At 36.5% G+C, this 18,456-nt stretch overlaps 1 protein-coding gene across 1 annotated transcript; it reads left to right on the top strand.

Moving 5' to 3' along the window:
* Positions 1 to 13,923: 13,923 nt before the first annotated feature.
* Positions 13,924 to 15,136, top strand: Smp_161460 (hypothetical protein; the record flags this gene model as incomplete). Its single annotated transcript, XM_018794924.1, has 2 exons — positions 13,924 to 13,952; positions 14,440 to 15,136. The coding sequence occupies 2 exons, from the start codon at positions 13,924 to 13,926 to the stop codon at positions 15,134 to 15,136; spliced, it is 726 nt and encodes a 241-aa protein (XP_018649288.1).
* Between the last annotated feature and the right edge of the window lie 3,320 nt (positions 15,137 to 18,456).

Raw genomic sequence — 18,456 nt, 5'->3', positions numbered from 1 at the left:
GGTATTTCTTGAGGGACCTAAAAAAGAAGTCGGATTAGTGTTGGTCTTAACGACCTGGGAGCGTGACCGCAGTGCTCAAGGGACAACTGCTTGAGGCCGGTCACGCACGGCTTTTTTGTGGGGGATTTTTGACGTGTTAGCTCCGTTCTTCAAAGGACCTTACCGCCGGAGACGGAAATCCGTGGGATAAGGCGAGGTGTGCATTCTTAGGGTCGACCATTTCTAACCCCACCCCTTCTTGTGGGAAGGCAGCATCGCTGTCATGCTGGTTGTCTGAAGGAAACACCTTACTGCCGTCACACCTCTGTACAGTCGGCAGTACGACTTCGCCTTCGGACCTTGGGATTGCTGCTTTTAGTCGTACCGCTCTTCAACCGACCTGTCTGGCATGGTAGGACCTCGAGGAACGATTGTTCCAGCCAGCATAGCTCGATTGCTTCATCACGATAGGCAAGCCCAACCACCACGTCAGGGTAGCAGCAACGGTCGGCATTTTCATCATATTACTATTGTGTATTAGAATAACATATATAAAAGCGAACAATTGTTTTCAATTAGATCGTCATCAAGCTTTACTCTAATATACATGAATATTTATACGAATACGTTTTAGACCAATCAAGGCTATTTGAGTCAATGATCACAATGATATAGAATACGTCACCGAGCATAAAAGGTAAAAGTACAAGTCGATAGTGGGAAGACAGGTGTACTGATAGTAGCAAGAATATTGAATTACGATAACAAAAGTCTTATCAATAGTTAAACATTGGAAATAGGAGATCAAACATGGGTAAATAGGCTTAGAATAGTGATCACAAAACATTAAAATCATTACGTAATAATAAGTATGTTATTAATTAGATAGTGAAGAATACAAACGGAAAGAGGTGGAAAATTACAAACAAATGATAAAAAATTAAAAAATAAAATTTAAAATAATAATAATAATAATAATGTCATTTGTTATGTCCGGCCATAGAAGGGATAAGGGGGTTACAAATTTATTCTGTACACATAAATTGGGGTGAAATGTACGAATTCCTATGGCTTCTGCTATATGAAGGAGACGGGAACGAACTCCGTTGGGAAATGTTGGAGGTATACGATAGATCACTCGAAATGATTTCGATTTATCTACATTATGACCACTATCAGTTAGATGTGCCAAGATAGAACTGCGTACAACGAACCATGTAATTTCTTTTAATGTCTGTATAAGATAGATAGAAAGACGTTCTTAGAAAGTTTAAAAATCTAGATCAAATAGTTTACTTTGTGGTTTTATTTCCTTAACTAAAATGTGATTTACCGAAATCCTCTACAAAAACCTGTAATTTTCAGATGCAGATTTGTGCTTTGAGAATGAATACCACTAAAAAGCCAACTATTTGGTGGGAGCTTCTTGGTTGTTGATGAAAGATCATTCTAAACTGGTATAAAGAGAACTAGTGGGTTAGAGTATGAGATACTTGAAAAATTACAATGAACTTTTTTAGAAAATGCAAATGCAGACCTGGCTTATCAAAGTCTAGTAGATAGAACAGAAATATAAATGTATTACCTACATGGTGACAAGTAATAGAATGAAATATACAGTATGGAAATTGGCAAACTTATAGAATAACTCACAAGATTTTTAGACTACAGATACTTCGTATAGTTGACTGTTACAGGTTATATACATGATACAGCTCGTAATCCATATCATCGCATTGCATTATTTTATGGGATAGTCTTCAAGCCTATTAACCGCAATTATACTGGTCATCAAACAGCAAATTCTTACATTTAAATAGACTCAGAAAACAATCTGCTTGCTTAAGATAACAGTTGAATGATGAAATGCAGATTCTGAGGAAAAAATTATCGCGAGTTCCGAAAACCTTATTTGTGATGAATAATGTTGTCACAGCCGGTTGCTCAAATAAAGACAGTCTTCAGTAGTTAAATTTCGGAAGGTACGTCCATAAAGATAATAACAAATGGTATTGTCATTTATTACCGACACACTCCCACCATCCTCCGATTAAAACACATGTTCATACATCAGTCACAGGGAAATAATGTGGCATGAGTTACTTATATCCACATGAGTAATATATAACGATGGTCAGGCATAGAATGTATTTCAGTAGACGATCGTTAAGAAAAGAATGGGAACGGAACGCAATCGGTATGAAAATGCATGATTGCTCCCACTCGTGTTCTTGTTCACTACAATAATACTAAAGAACTCAACCATAATCGACGCATATGATTTTTTTAAATTCCGGTACGAATAAATAGCTTTCAAAAGTCCCAATACTCTAACTTAATTGCTTAAGTAGGAATAAGAAACGTAAACCTTAAAAGTAATAATAGGAAAAAAAGTAGTGTATTACATAGATTCTATATCCTACGGTTGTCAATAATTTAATTAATCACAGAGCCTAGTTTTAGGCTACCCATAAATGAATGTGGCCCAACCTGAATATGCTGCACTAAGAAGAGTGAAGACTCCAAATTTTTTTACACAGCAGTTGAAGGAAGATTTGGTTTGTAATAAGACGTAAAGATGTCTCGGATATTCAGCGTTTGGAAACGCTGTTGTCCGTAATACCTTTATCTCAAACCTAGTCAAGTCAGAAGTCAGAAATGAAAGAGTTCGAAAATATATTTGGAAAGTTGTTGTACCTTTAGAAGAGTGTGATCTAAACTGGCTGGCTGTTGCGAAAGATGCATGGTGCGGTTTACTGAATAGTCATCTGGTGCGGATGCGTTACCAAGTGCCTTCAGATACAGTTTCTCCAGTAAAACGAATAGGGTCGAATACTTTCAGAACTATTTGTTTTGGGGATTTATTTACCAACGTCGCTAAACTATCGATCTAAAATACATAAGTATATAAATTGATAAAGAAAACATACTGTTTACTTGGGAAAGGAAAAGGAAGTGTTTCTGTCAACGAAAGAACATAATTCTGGAATATCTAGACAGATCAGAGCAATCAGTTCAAACAAGAGCAATGAAACCAGGCAAAATGAAGACGGCCGCTGTCAAGTGAGCTGGGTTGTTGAAACTACTGGTCTTGTTTGGTAGTTCCAACATTCCGTCTTCGGGCGCCAGCACTTCCAATTCGTGTCTCGTCCACGGTTCTATTATGGCTGGAATTTGTAATTCGTGGTTGGAATTCAGAGTCAGTGAGAATATTTAACGAAAGTACGAAAAACACTGTAGTATTTGTGCGAACTAATGATGCCTTTGTACTTCGTTGCCCACTGATTACGAATTACAAATATAATACGGTAATTTGTGCTCATCAAGTTCTACTTGCCTCAAATTGCATTACTTCAGGAATTCTTAGTTAGTGCATCGATTCGAATAATTTTAATTATGATAGACATTTACTCTTATTATTTTCATTTAGATAGTTATTAGTGACACCACGTAGTTATTAAATAAACGGATCCCTGTATCATGTCTTGCTCGCTACAGACACTCCAACAGCGACAAAAGGCTTAGAGGTTCTATGTAAGGTAAAACAACAGTAGCCTAGGCCATGAAACCACACAAATTGACTAACATACCAAGAAATCTCAAATCGCAACCGCAGTAAATAATATCAATTTCTCTGTAGCAAAAAATGAGCAGAACATGCGAATGAAATCATCGAAACAACAGCTTTACATTTAATAAAAAAATTGTTGTTTATTATCAAATGATCTGTGTAAAAAGGGAAGTTTTCTCAAACAAGCAAACACATGAATAACAACCTTTACACAAAGATCCTTACACTTGGAAACAGGTATAGTTCTCGTAGAGAAAAAATACATATGTAGAGTGACATTTTGGATATCCTACTGAGCCAAGAGGATGGATAAATTTGAAGCTATCTCAACATTAATGGTGGAGCTTATCGTGTCCTGTTGACTTCATTGCATCCATATTCAGTATAATATCGTGAATAGCGTCCCTAATGGGCAACAGATTCTGTGAAATTGATTTAGGAGTTAGTTCTACATCGTGAGTAGGGATATTCGCGAAGTTGCCATCTGCGACCTCCGTTAGTTTCGATTGTTCTCTGTCATTGTGTAAGAATCCATTAGCTTGGTTTTATCTTAAAATACTAAAGTAGTCACTTTAGAGACTTTATTACTACTTCAGCAAGTTACATTTCTCATTTTCTCTGAGTGTAACGGATTTTGATGATATGCTGTTAACCGATCATTATGTCGTCCGCCCTGAGATCAGTGACGAACTCTCAGAGTTTTTGCCTCGATAAGTACCACGTTACACAGAGAAGCAGGGGAAAATAATGTCTTTTCTTCTTTAGAACAGTCAAATGTATGCACGGTTCAGTAAATTGGCCGTATAACTTACGGAGAATACTCAAAGCTTCTTCAACCGTTCTCAAGTTGAGTAGTCAGAGGAACTAAAGCGTTCTACAACAATTCTGATATCTTAACTTCTACATTTCAGTCAACATCACACTAATCCTTAGGATGTACAGTTATGTACCAATGTCTTCACAGCCCGTATGTTGAGTGTATTTTTCAAGATTGACAAGCATGAGGATTATTCTTTCAGTGCTACACGGTTACAGGCCCATCAGCCGGATTTCTCTGTCTTTCATCTCTGATATTAGTATGTGACTGGGAATGTAATGACAGTGTCAACTGTGTCAACTGTTTTGCTCCAGTAGACCATGAGCACTGGCATAACATATATTCTATTCCATGTGATAATTTCTCTTCACCAGCAATGGCTTTTACAGAAAGAAAATCATTTAAACACAGACTCCATCACGAAGTACCATACCATTTATCCATTTCCATTTTTTGACAGTCACTTAATGAGGTTAGAAAGAGTATGGTAGTTGTGGACTCAGGATTTGTTCCAGTGAAACATCTTAGTAACAAGCCACTTGCGATAGTTGGAACAAGAGTAGCTTTCAAATGACGTTTTTCATTGCTTATGAGTGGGAACATCGTCATCTCTGGATGTAGCTAATCAAAATACTAAAGTAAATAGATATACTGTTTTGAAAAACAACGACAACCAGGCGTTCAGTAACTGGAAAACTCCCATTTAACGTTCACTGAATAGTCTGACGTCTAAAGTTCGGCCAATAGTGTGCACAGGGAGCTCAAAGTAATAACCGTCCTTTCGAAAAACACAGATTCTTATATGTTTGAAGAAGTGTCCGATATCCAGGCTTCCATGATACAATCGCCAGAGGTTCTTGAAACAAATATCAAAACATGATCTACTGGAAACAAACTCAGCTCCGGTTCGTAATTTCGACGATCCACTTGACGCTGAGTCAGAATGAAGGGGAAATTATCATTCCCGCTCTTTTTATAAGCACTGGAGGTCGACTTGCTTTGTTCTGTGTTTTTTCACAGGCCTTTTAGAGTTGCTGCAGTATTTAATCCTTTATTGGGTCAAGATTCAACAGTTTATGTGATTCTCTAAATGTTGCTGCCAATTTTTTCGAATAAGCTCTGATTCCTCGGTCTTCGCCACTACTGCTCAGGTCAGTGTATTCCTACAGGTATGCTTATATGTCGGTTCATTTTATTTCGAGTATTTTTTATAGATATCAGACACCAGCGTAGTTGCTTATCACCCAAGGTCAATGTTACTGCTGCTTGAAATTTTTTAACTGTCCTCATACTCATTTACATGTGTCGCTTATGATGTTATCGGCAATCTTGAAAAAGGAAGATTTCATATTCTTCATCCCTCTTTGCATTAGGATCGACCTTATTAAGTCAACGAGTCAAACTAATATTGAGTGTCCAGTTGTTTTGAATAGCAGTAATATATTCTAAAGGACCATGGGACCCAGACATTTAACATTCTGGGACCTAGTCAGAAATGCTACCGATCTCTAGTGGCAGGCTCGTTATTGAAAATATACCATATAACATCTTCATCTGATTTAGATACATCATGTATGCGTGTAATCAAGTTAAAAGACGAAAAGCAGGGAACTAGCTGCCAGTTTGTTGTGTAGGTTTGTTGTTTTCACCATAAAAATATGCTAGAGGGCCATTGTCAGAGGGTGAGAGTGTAAATAATTGCAAATATGCAAATTTCTTTAAAGATCAAAGTTTGCTCGTTGTCAAGCCATGTTTCGCTTATGGTATGGTATCATCTGGTGCATGATAGCTTCATCTGAGATGGTCCATAACCATCTTCACGATAAAAGTATGTGACCAAAACTTCAGTCGTCAGTCATTACTTATGAAGATGTATCTACTTTCGGCACTGCTCTAATTCTGGGAGCCTGTCCATTGTGAACCAAAGTGGCACCTTAAGGTTACTGTAACTTTTTGGTTTTCTGCTGTACGGATTATATTTTTTGATGACGCTTATGCACTTTCACTGGTTATTATGTCATGAAACATTTTTAGTTTTGAGGGTATCCACTGTAACACTTAAACCATTTCTCATACAGTAAGTTCATTTTTTCTTTCCAAGCTGACACTTATAATGTGTTTAACAAGAAAATAAGTTGAACGGGTTTGTCGTAGTTTGTCCATTAGCAGCTAAACAAGCGCTTAGATTGTTGTATTATACCATGTAGGGTGCCTTTGTGTCACTAGTATTCCATCATAGGTGTATAAAGGGCATTGCTCGCATATCATAGGACATCCAAGTTAGCAGCTATGAGATTAGACCTGGAGTGCTTAAATAAAAATGGCATCTTTACCGACGGGGATGGTCAGCAAGTGTATTATGCATGTCCATCTGATACAAGAGAACTGAAGACATTTCACTGATTAAAAACTTTTATATTGATTTATAATAATTCCACTGTGTTTTTGGATGTGCTTGTTGCACCCACCTTCTGAACTTGTTTGTTTATATCGCTGGGTTCGGACATTATGGTTTCACTTTAACAATGGTTCGGTATTTGATGTCCTTTGCTCTAAAACCTAAAAACTGAGGAACGATATCTGGATCGATTACTTGTAATTTGAAAACAAACTATGATGCCTAATTTGGAGTTTGGTCCTAATATTATTTGGGATCGCAAGTTACAAGTAGATCCATCAACTGTGCTTCGATAAAGCAAAAGAGTAAAAACTTGGGCGTAAGATCTTGTAATAGCTTAGCTTCGTTATTTGATCACCTTGATAACTGTTATTACATAAATCCCAACGGTGTTTGAAATCAGAAGGCAATAAGAAGTGGCGACCACAGTTTATTGGCAGATAGCACAGATAACAAAGTTATAAGCACATCAAGCAAATTTGTAGCGGAGAGGCTAACGTCTGTGAGCGAGCTAATACGGAGGTGAATTTATGGCCGAATCAAATCAAGGTGCAACTGGGCAAAGCAAAGGCTAATAATAGGATTCGTGTACATATATACATGGGAAAGAGAATGACCTATCGAGCGATTTTTCAGGCTATCGATATATAAGCTGGGTAGATATGTGCGTAGGTTGTCATATGGTCAAGCATACACGATTATACAAGCATGATAGTTATCATTATAGTACAAAGAAATATGCCAATTGTTACTGTTCGAATAACACTGTCTGTTGAATAGGTTGATAAAGGGGTTTGACAAAAGTTAACCACAATCAAAATTAATTGTAGAAGGGTTGCTTCAATTCATCCACCGACTAACATGATGAGCCATGATGGGTCGTATAGGTTGCAAGACGTATAGAACTTAAAACTTTTAAAAGAAAACTGAGGAAATTAAAACACCGTTACCACAAGCATAATGACTTGTATACACTACAGAGTATACTTAAGTTAATTGACAAGAGTACTTCATCTAAACGCAAGTATTTTATAAATATAGAAAATAAAGCCCTAGGTAATAAGAACCCAGAATTATCAATACTTCGGCTTTTTAAATCGCGTGTGAAGTCAAATTCTCTTGGCGTGACCAAATTCTTCATAGTTAACGGAAGAATTATTGATGACCCCGATATTATTTGCGAAGAATTCAGTCAGTATTTCTCGCAGTGCTATAACACTAGAACTGAAAGCTGTATCAATACATTTCCAATGCTGACGTGCAGACACCTGTCGAAAATTGATTTTGTACCCTCCAACATCAAGCAGGCCATAACTGCCTTGAAAAAGTCCTATGACGGTGGACCTGACGGGATTCCCTCATCATTTGTGAAATATGGTAGTAGAGAATTCCCATTATTTTGTTTAAAACTTTTCAACCTATCTATGGAATATGGGGCCTATCCATCTGCATGGAAAACATCTCTTATCACTCCCAGATTCAAAACCGGATCACGCAGTGATATTGCTAACTACAGACCAATTAATTTGACATCCGTGCTGTCAAGAACTATGGAAAAAATAGTCCACAAACAGCTATTATCATTTTTGCTTTCGGCTAATCTGATCAGCCCATCCCAACACGGGTTTATGACCAAACGCTCCTGCTTCACATCGCATCTGGAATTTTTTGATCAAATTACCCAGAGAAGAGATGTTGGTCAGTCTGTGATAATTTTGTACTTCGACTTTAGTAAGGCCTTCGACAGCGTCCCACACAAGCTTCTTCTTCTAAAACTCTCTTCATATGGAATACAGAATCCCCTTTTATCTTGGCTCAAGTCATTTTTAGAAGAACGTAGCCAAATTGTCCGCTTTGGATCTTGCTACTCCAAACCTGTGAGTGTAACCAGTGGGGTTATACAAGGAAGTGTAATTGGTCCATTACTATTTCTCCTTTATATCAACGACGTTTGTTCCCTCTTTCAATATGGTAAACCTTTTCTTTTTGCCGATGATCTGAAAGTGGTTTATTCATTCTCATCTCCCACCAAAGAAAGCTATATTTCAGCAGTAATCCAAGAAGAAATAAACAAGTTGTACGAATGGACTATTTCGTGGAATTTGCCACTTAATGTTGACAAAAGTGGATTTATTAACATTGGCCGTTGCCTTAACTTAAATCTGGCTATACACAAATATACACTGAAACCTCTCAACACTGTTCGTGACTTGGGTTTAAGATACAGCGACAGTTTGAACTTTTCGGAACACATTGCATCTCAAGTATCCAAAGCTAGAAAGCTCATCGGATTCATAATGATTAATTTCAATAATACCGAATCGAGATTATTATTATACAGAAAATGTATCTTACCAATTCTTGAATATGGTATTTTAGTTTACAGTAATTGCAGGCATAATGACCTGATTAAAATTGAAGGTGTTCAAAGAAGGTTCACCAAAGCTGTTTTGGGGTATTCTGACAACAAAGACTATCACCAAAGATGTCAACAACTCAAACTAGAACCTCTCTGGATCAGGCGTATCAAACTAAACCTTATCTTTCTCTACCGGCTTCTTAACGGTATTTCTTACTCTTCGCTATCTACCCCATCATACTCTATGATACCGTCCCACAATCTACGCAATAAGGAAAATATTCTAGCGATTCCAAAAACCCACACAAATTTACGCCAGAATTTTTTCGTTATTCGCTATTCAACCATCTGGAATAGACTACCAATGAACCTCCGATGCAGTGAAACTATAATCCGGTTCCGAAGTCTTCTTGATGACTTTCTTTCCGAAAGTGGATTGTGTCACCTTTTGAATATTAACGTGCTTAACAACGATTTATACAAAAATGGTCCGTCATCTATCTAACTGACTGAAAAGCAAAGTGAAACCTTTGAAACTTTTCACGTCTATTTCACTTTATTTTATATTTATCTGATTATACAAAGTCTGCTTATGTTCGTATTTATAATTACTACTGTTATTAATATCATTATTGGTCTTTCGACACATTAGATATTCATTTCATCTCTTCTTGTCCATCTAAACATATTTTATCCAAAGTCTACAATTAGAAACAAAAAACTTCTATGTTCCACTTAAACAAATAATTTTTTTTTCCTTCTAAATAAATATTCTTAAGATTACGAAGCTTTGGATTAAAGCAATAACTTGTGTTACGCTGAATTCAACTTATCAGTCTCTTTTTATCTTCACTATGTATATACACCTCATACACATTGATTATCTTTTGCACTTAATTGAAACTTTCAGAGCATCACCCAAAACTATGACTGTGCTCGCACAAACACTTATTCTAACGTCATATCTTACCGCAATAATAAGTTATTTACTTATTAATTTATTCTGTTTTATTTTATTTTTATTACTCGTTTTTGCTATACATACATAGTTGTTTATTCTTGTTCTGAGTTAAGATATTTACGTCTTCCGCGCTTCCTTTATTTCTATTTCCTTAGTTTCTTCCTTTCCTCCTTCAAAATCAATTCAAAATTCTTGCTAATTACACAGAACCTCATTTATTATTACTATTCTATTATTAATATTTTATTTTCCTTTTCCTTCCTTTCTCAAACATGGCATATGTACTGTTAAAATTATTGAAAATTGTGTATTATTGCATTTTTGAAGAAATCCGAAATGGTTTCTTCACAGCACTTATGTACCCATAAGGTGTTTGTGAATAATAATAATAATAATAGAACACCGATCAATTTCGTTCTGTAATGTATGGACGGGGCTGAGTCCGTGACATCCATCTTAGTAGGTCCTTAAAATTGAAAACAACTGTGTTCTGTAATATTCTAACTATTACTTATCACATGCAAACTAAATAACAAAACTCCCGAAGTTCACGAATTTCTTATGATTGTCAACCCGATAAGTTAAAATACAGTTATATTTGAAAATTCGATCAGGAACAATTTTATTGATAAAGGAATACCAAATAAGCATTTGCACCAAACTTCTATCAGTAACTTTCACACTGATAATATAAAGCTGCAGTCCATGTTATTTTTTCTGAAAGTAAAGGGTAGGACAAGTAACTTAAAATGATGGAAGCGGTTGTGAAACTAAGGTAGACGTTCAGCCTTCCATTTATAAACATTAAAGAAGGAGCCGCTAACATTGTCTTCTCCTGTAAGTAGTTCTACAGTCACATGATTCTGACGATGAAGCAGTCTGCAATGAGTTATTTGAGGGATCACTCCTAATTCATTCTAAATAAACAGGTAGTAGTGGCCTTAGTCAACAAGCTTCTCTTACTGTCCGTATATCACAAGAAACAAAATAAATGAGTCCACATGCATATCTACCTGAATTAATTAAAGAAACTAGCCAACATTTTACAGGTGAACAATAATTTATGCAACTACGATTTACTATAATTTTCATGCATATGAATTAAAGGTTAGATCAGCTCTTACAACATGTTGAAAGCATATGGAGATAGTTAACATGAACTTATTTTGTAATCAGTTTTTGTTGCCATTCACATTTTCCATACTTTCACACAATTTCTACTATTATTATTGACTATAAAATTGCTACTTTAAAAAATCAAATAACAATCTTCTGTTGCCGTTTAGCAATCTTATGGCACAACACATCGATCGTCGCCGAAAAATATACTGCTACATATACACACTTCTCGTTCTCACTTATCAGCGATCACGATAATAGATTTGTAGTGGTATTAGTCCTAACCACACAATCCTCAAAGATGAACGTCAGGTAACTGGAGAACTGGATATTCAATATTTAACACAGAGAAGTCCAACAAGTGGGAATGTTGGATAATTTATTCAATAAGTTTGCATGGCTCGTCCTTACAGGCGTGGTCATTCTTGGGTAACTTATCTCTTTTATTCACATTAAGTGTATTTTTAATATCCAGCCTAAATGTATTCTTTATTAACGCTAAACATTATATCGCTATTTGTTGCGATACGACGAGTCAGAATAGACAATAGTGTGACTTCCACGTAAGATCTTATAAATTAGGTTTTGCTTTCATAACGAATCTACAATTTTATGACTAGGTCTATTATTATAGCAGTACTAATGACGAACTAGACCATAATTCTACGAATCTCTAATTTATTCGCTGTTAACATTTACAGGTCACATTGATATTCTCACTACTTGATTACTCTGAACACGTACCTTGGATTGTACCAGTTATTTTCGGGGTCACTATTTACCTATAATTGTGGAACACAAGACAAAAATGAACTCAGACACTACCCTGATAACTGAAGTAATATTCCACATTTTACTATGTGTACAATTTATATTTTGATATATCATCAGCTGTTTCCAACTCTTTTTGTAACAACATCGATTTTTTGGAATTCATATATTTGTTTCGTCATAAGCATAGCATGTGCCAAATGCCGTATTACATAGCCTTTATTCTTTTGCATCCGTTTATATATCCTAATGTATTTGAGTCTTGTTTTGCGGGAAGATGTACAAGGATATATGGTGTCTGATAAAACAATGCTGCCAGAAGTTAAACAGATCAATGACGTTCGTCCCCATCCATTTGCATCTAAATATGACACTGAAAACTCCTCATCTAGGAAAATATACTGCTATTTTTTCAGAAGCGACAACGGTCAGTTGGTTATCCAGCTGTCTGTGTTAATGTTGGAGATATTGTTTAATGATTTTGATATTAAAACATGGCCAAGGCTAAACTTATAGTTTACAACCACATAATGATTATACTTATCACCATTTTCAAACCAAACACTATATTATAGTGCACGACAACAGAAACGGCCAAATTACTTCTTTTGTATTTGTAGGTGGGTTGATTAGGATCAATATTCTCGTTTAAAGCAGGTTGATATGCGAGTTACCACTGACTACAAATAATCAGGCCTATATACCCCAAGTATAAATTATAAGCTAAGACTTACCTAAGAAAAGACAAACGAGATTGTTTCATGAGTGAAGACTACACTCATTTATTTAATAAGGCATAGTTTGCAGCATGACTATCGGAATTGACCTTAGCCCCAAACATCTGTCGATTATTCACTGGTGTTTCACTTTAAAACAAGCACGACTATCATTAAGCCCTCTATAACTTAGGATGCCATCCCAGCATGTAATGCAAGCGTCCAGTGTGACGCAGTCTGACATGATTAATAAAAGTAGCATTTATCACAAGATTCACAGAATCATGATATGACATGAACGTGAGCATAACCTTTATTCCGGCCTACAACACAATTGGTTGGCGTGACAACATCGAGTATATCTCCGCTGACTTTATCAGCACGGAAGAAAAGTAGTCGATTTTCAAACTTCACCATGTTTAGACGGTCTAAGTGACAGCTGGTACTCCCCATTTAAAGCGTATCAGATCGGTTGCTTATGTGTAGTATAGCACAGTCCCTGAGTGTTCGCATATTTACGTAGACCAATGATGTCCGAAAACCGCCAAATCCGTTGTCAACAACATGAACGAGGTTATTTGTCTTCCTTGATGTAAACCTCTGGTTGGTTGCTGCTGTGTAACATTTTCTAATAGACAACGGCTGAATAATTTTGCTGAAGAGTCCATTATAGCCGGTAAGTAAATAATATAGTTGCGAATAATCACATGATTCTATGGATTGATAATGTATGACAGGTAGTTCTGTTCATAGTTAAAGAGATGACTGATAATCAGTGGGTGTGAGACTATTGTCATCCTTCATTAGTATAACTAGCACTTTCTGCACTACAGTTAACAAATCCCCCCTAACAATCAGTTTTTTGTTTTGTTTTCTGCTAGGGCAGTCCCACTTGCCGTGCCTCTTGTTCAAGAAATGCTTCGGTTGACTTGACTGGCGCATTCGCGTGTATCATGCTGAGCAGACGGTTGATGAATCATCAGGAATTCGAAACAGGGTCGAGTGAATTCCAGAACATAAAACTCATTCTTTAGTGTTTTAGGAAACTCACACCCACTATATATATAGGATGTTGTTCGTTAAGTTACACTAAACCCAAGTAAGCGTTCGTTGTTTTCATGTGCACGTTTGGTCAAAAATGTAGATAACGAGGTTACGAAATAGTTAATAAACCGTAAGAACTAAAAAACTTGAAGTGATAATTCAGGTCCAAGTTTCCGAAATGCCAGCCAATGCTTCTCGTGGCGACACAACAGAATAGGTACGTGATAAAGCCATGCCGGATGACACATAATCATCCTTGTGAAATTTCTTAGATGATTTGTGACCCTTGAACCAACCGATTGGCCTCAGAGGATAAGGAAAATCTGATTTGATGCCAATCTAGTCACCATCCTAAGATCAGGTGGTCGAATGGGTTAGAGAACCAACTGGCTATGGAGTCACTGTAACTGATTTGAAGACAGTGACAGCGCAAACATCTACAGGCAAGCACGTACTCTTATATTTTCAGGTTGTGGAACTTGATTGCAAACCTTCGGTTTTCTAAGACAAAGAGGTGGAGTGAAAGAATTTTCTTCCAATGACCAACTCGTAACTAGGATCGGCTTCGTTCGCTGTGATCTAATTGCATTATATAAACAACATGCCATCGTGTAATATACTTGTCCTGGGTGCACAAAAACGTCTGTTGTCCGGATTTAGTAACACATCAGTCCTACCACATACGGGATACATTTTCAATTCAGAAATTGTGCAAAAATTACCTCCAGATTACGTCTTAAAGCTGCTCGTTTGATAGCGAATAAAGTGGCGTTAGCGGCACGAGTAGATTTATTCCATGAATCTCCGGATGGACATGTTGGTGTAAAACTTTTATTAGAAATTGAACGAAAATTTGATAAATGGCAAGAACCACCACCAGTTAAAACAATTAAAGCTTTACCAGCTCCAATCGATCCACCGGCTAAAAAACGAGGTGGTCGACGTTATCGTAAAATGAAAGAACGTTTAGGTATGAGTGAATTAAGACGATCAGCAAATCGAATACAATTTGGTGAAATCACTGATGATGCTTATCAAAGTGATTTAGGCTTTTCATTAGGTTCACTTGGTCAACGTGGTATAGCAGGACGTTTACGTGCTCCACAGGCTGATTCAAAAACAAAAGCTCGTGTAAGTAAAGCATTACAACAGAAATTATCCAAATTTGGTGGTATGTCCACTATGCCTACTACTGCATTAGGTGCTGCAAGTTGGGGTGGGAATTCTACTGTTCGTAAACATGTCGCTGGTACTTCATCATCGATTGCATTCACTCCACTACAGGGTCTAGAAATTGTCAATCCACAAGCTGCAGAAAAACCAATAGAAGTTGGTAATAAATATTTCAGTAGTACTTGTGGTTTTACAAAAATTCAATCAAAAATGAAAAATGGAGTATAAATGATGTTGGAAAAAAAATTAGATGGATATACGAAAGACAATAGATAATGATTCCCAATATATATATATATGTAAATTAATGTACATTTTAGATGAAATGAAAGACATTTAATGAATGTTTCATCTTTTTCCCCTTAATTTGAATGTATTGTGTGTATACATTTACTACTATTAAAGAAATTGTATATTTTCACTTATGTAATATAACAAAAGTACATACACAAAAAAAATACCCTAACTATTCCTCCATGAAAATTGTGTGCTCTGCTTTTCGTCCTTCCTTTTTCTTACACCTTTTTCAGCCTCCTGCAGATACTCCACCGAAAACAGAAATGGCACGGGTGACTTCGTCCTACACCGTTAATAATGCTTCCGATATTCTGGAGGGATATAAGTTCGAAACTTCTAAAAGCCCCCAACTTCGCATGTATCTATTCTCGACCATCAGTTGTATGTTGCAACGATACCTCCATAAAGTGCGCCAAGTGTGATATTGATATTGACATGTTCCTTATGAAATCCATTTACATTCACATCTTATGAAATATCAACCCAGCTGAGTAATTTTCAACAGTGAAAATTGTAACTTCTTTAACAATTTGATCTTGCCTGTAAACCGGCATGCCTCATGTAACAATCTGTTATTTGAGAATAAATTATGATTATTATTTTATTATTAAGTTTTCGATACGGGTTCTACTTACAACACCAACAACAAGAAGCGAGAATGCTGTTGGACAAGTTTTACTTTGTACGTACTCGTTGTTTCAGTCAGCAATAACTGACAATTTTTGCGCAGTCATCCTATTTTATTTGCATGGACATAGACAGAAAAGAGGGTAGGTGTAAACTAGGCATTAGATACACAAATACGATATTAATGGCAAATTACCGATAGATTTGGTGATATTCGTGCCCTGATTGTTGAAAAGAGTCACGAGTTACTTTCAGAGAGTTCTAGATAACTGAAACATCAGTTTCATTACTACACAAACAATAGATTATCACTTCCTTGTCTTGTGTAAACTTATGCAACCATAAACAGTACGGAATATAGTCTTTATTACTTTCCTCAGCCAACCGTTAGGGCTATTCAATATTGCATTAGATTGTATTTACATCCGTAAACATATTTGTGCTTATTGTTTTTACTTACCTAATATGTAGTTTAACTATTACTTATAAACAATATTCATTTTAAATATCTTCGTAATTACGACAATACGGCAACGTAGACCGTGTCGCTCAGCGTATATAAGTATGGGTGTTTCATGCAACATGGACTATTAAGTGGGGTATTGTGGCAATATCAGCACATGTATAAAAGCACCCCTTTGATTTCACGGTATTTATAAAAACAAGTGACTGATAACTTTGCACACAATTATATTTCAATATGGAGATAGAGAAATGTACATGCAATAAATATTAACTAGGATTCTCCTCCACCTGCGAGTTGCTCTCTGATATATATTCCTGTCTAAAACAATTGTCGATCCTGTTTACTGGACAGCACTTGATTGCTAGGAAGATCTAAGATGAACATAAAGTTGATTTAAGCCATCAGTCTCAAATCACAACTTTTGTTATGGCGGTCTATCTCAAACTTTTTTCTTGTGATGTTGGGTGAACAGTTGCTCACTTTTTGAGGTGATCAGTTCCACTCATTGATGATTCGATGGAGAAGTCGATGGACACCTAAAACGTCATTTATTCTGGGCTTGTGAAATTCTGTAAATTGTGCTCGAAGATTCTGTTTTAAATTATAAGGTAGATGAGGACATGTCGAAAGCAAATTTATGATTAAGTAATTTAAGGAACTGTGATAAAGTCACCTCTAGTCCTTCAGTATGACAAATGAGATCAATCTAGTTATGCCAGTTTCTTGTAATACGGTAGCTTTGTAATTCTGTGGATCAGCCTAGTTACAGTGTAGGGGCAGTGAAATATCATTGAGCCCTAGCCAAATCATCCGGCAATTGGGTCACTGAATATCGAACAGATAATCGAACCTTGTGAAAGTCAAGGACAACAATAGCGCATCAGTTAATCATACGCCATGAACTGGCCCATGCGGTGGTGGTCTCACTAACATCTCTGTACTCATTCTTACTAATATATTTACGTAATCACGCCCTTTGTGTTATACAGTCTTCAAAGCAGCCACATTATTTCAATACGTCGAAGGGGTAATCCACGTTAGATGCTGACTGTGAGGTGTAACTTCGAAGTTAGCTGGTTCGTCACACCATTCCCGTCTAAGTCGTGTAGGCATCCATTCATTCAACATAGATCATCAACGCTGATGGTCTACAACAGATCTTTGAACTTCTTCCAACAGCTTATTACAGTTTCGAACGAACGAACGACGTACAGGGAATCGATAAGGTCTAAGTACTAACATGACTGAAAGCTCTACAATAGATAACTCAATGTTATCATTCGTTTACTCATGTGTAACTTACTGACAATTATGAAACAGTACAGTCATCTAATCCCCATGCGGTGGTTTTAGCATTTGTCAAATGGAGAAGCTACACACCGAAGTTCTGGAGTGTTTTTTTTTCAAAAGGTGATTTAAAACAGAATGCATTCGGTTCATTCAGGGCTTCCTAGAGCTACCTTGAGGTCACTGGGGGCCGCTCTCACACAAGTACAAACATATTGAAGTTATAGTTTAGTGTAAATTTGATCAGTTTATAAATTATATAAACATTAAATCGCATTACAAATAAAATTGGATGCTTAGTGAATGTCAAGGAGTAATAATTCAATACGATGTTTGGCTGAAGTGAAAGACAAAAGTAAAGCTGACGTAACAATATTTCGGATATAGCATGAACCCTAGAATAGACTGATAGCATTTGCCAAAAGCTATGATCTAAAACCGTTCAAATGCGCAGAAGTCAGCCAGATAGTAAATTTCTGCATTAAGCCTAGATATATCGATTCCACTATGTACGCGATAGCACATTTCATTTGACGGCAAGTGGCACGTGAGCGGAACTGCAGAAATTACTTTTTCATACCGAAATGATGTGACAACAATAGTTGACTGGGCATGTAGAGCTAGAGGTGGATGTATTGAAACAAAAGTTATCAGTATCAATGTGGAATGCTAACCAGCTAATTACATCTGTTGTGGGCAGTTAACTATTACTGTTTTCTGAAAGGCAGACTGGATCTTGAAATTCCTATAAATTGTAAGAAATATTTATAAGGCACTTGATTTTTTATTGCTGTGACTGTAAGCTGAGGATTGAATTAGAATGTGTTTGAACAACTTGTGATTGTAAAGTACTTGGAATCGCCGCGCCGCA

The sequence above is a fragment of the Schistosoma mansoni genome, chromosome 1 (assembly GCF_000237925.1).
Source record: "Schistosoma mansoni strain Puerto Rico chromosome 1, complete genome".
In the NCBI taxonomy this organism is placed as follows: Eukaryota; Metazoa; Platyhelminthes; class Trematoda; order Strigeidida; family Schistosomatidae; genus Schistosoma; species Schistosoma mansoni.
The sequence above is the reverse complement of the archived record's forward strand: the minus strand, read 5'-3'. Positions and strand labels throughout refer to the sequence as shown.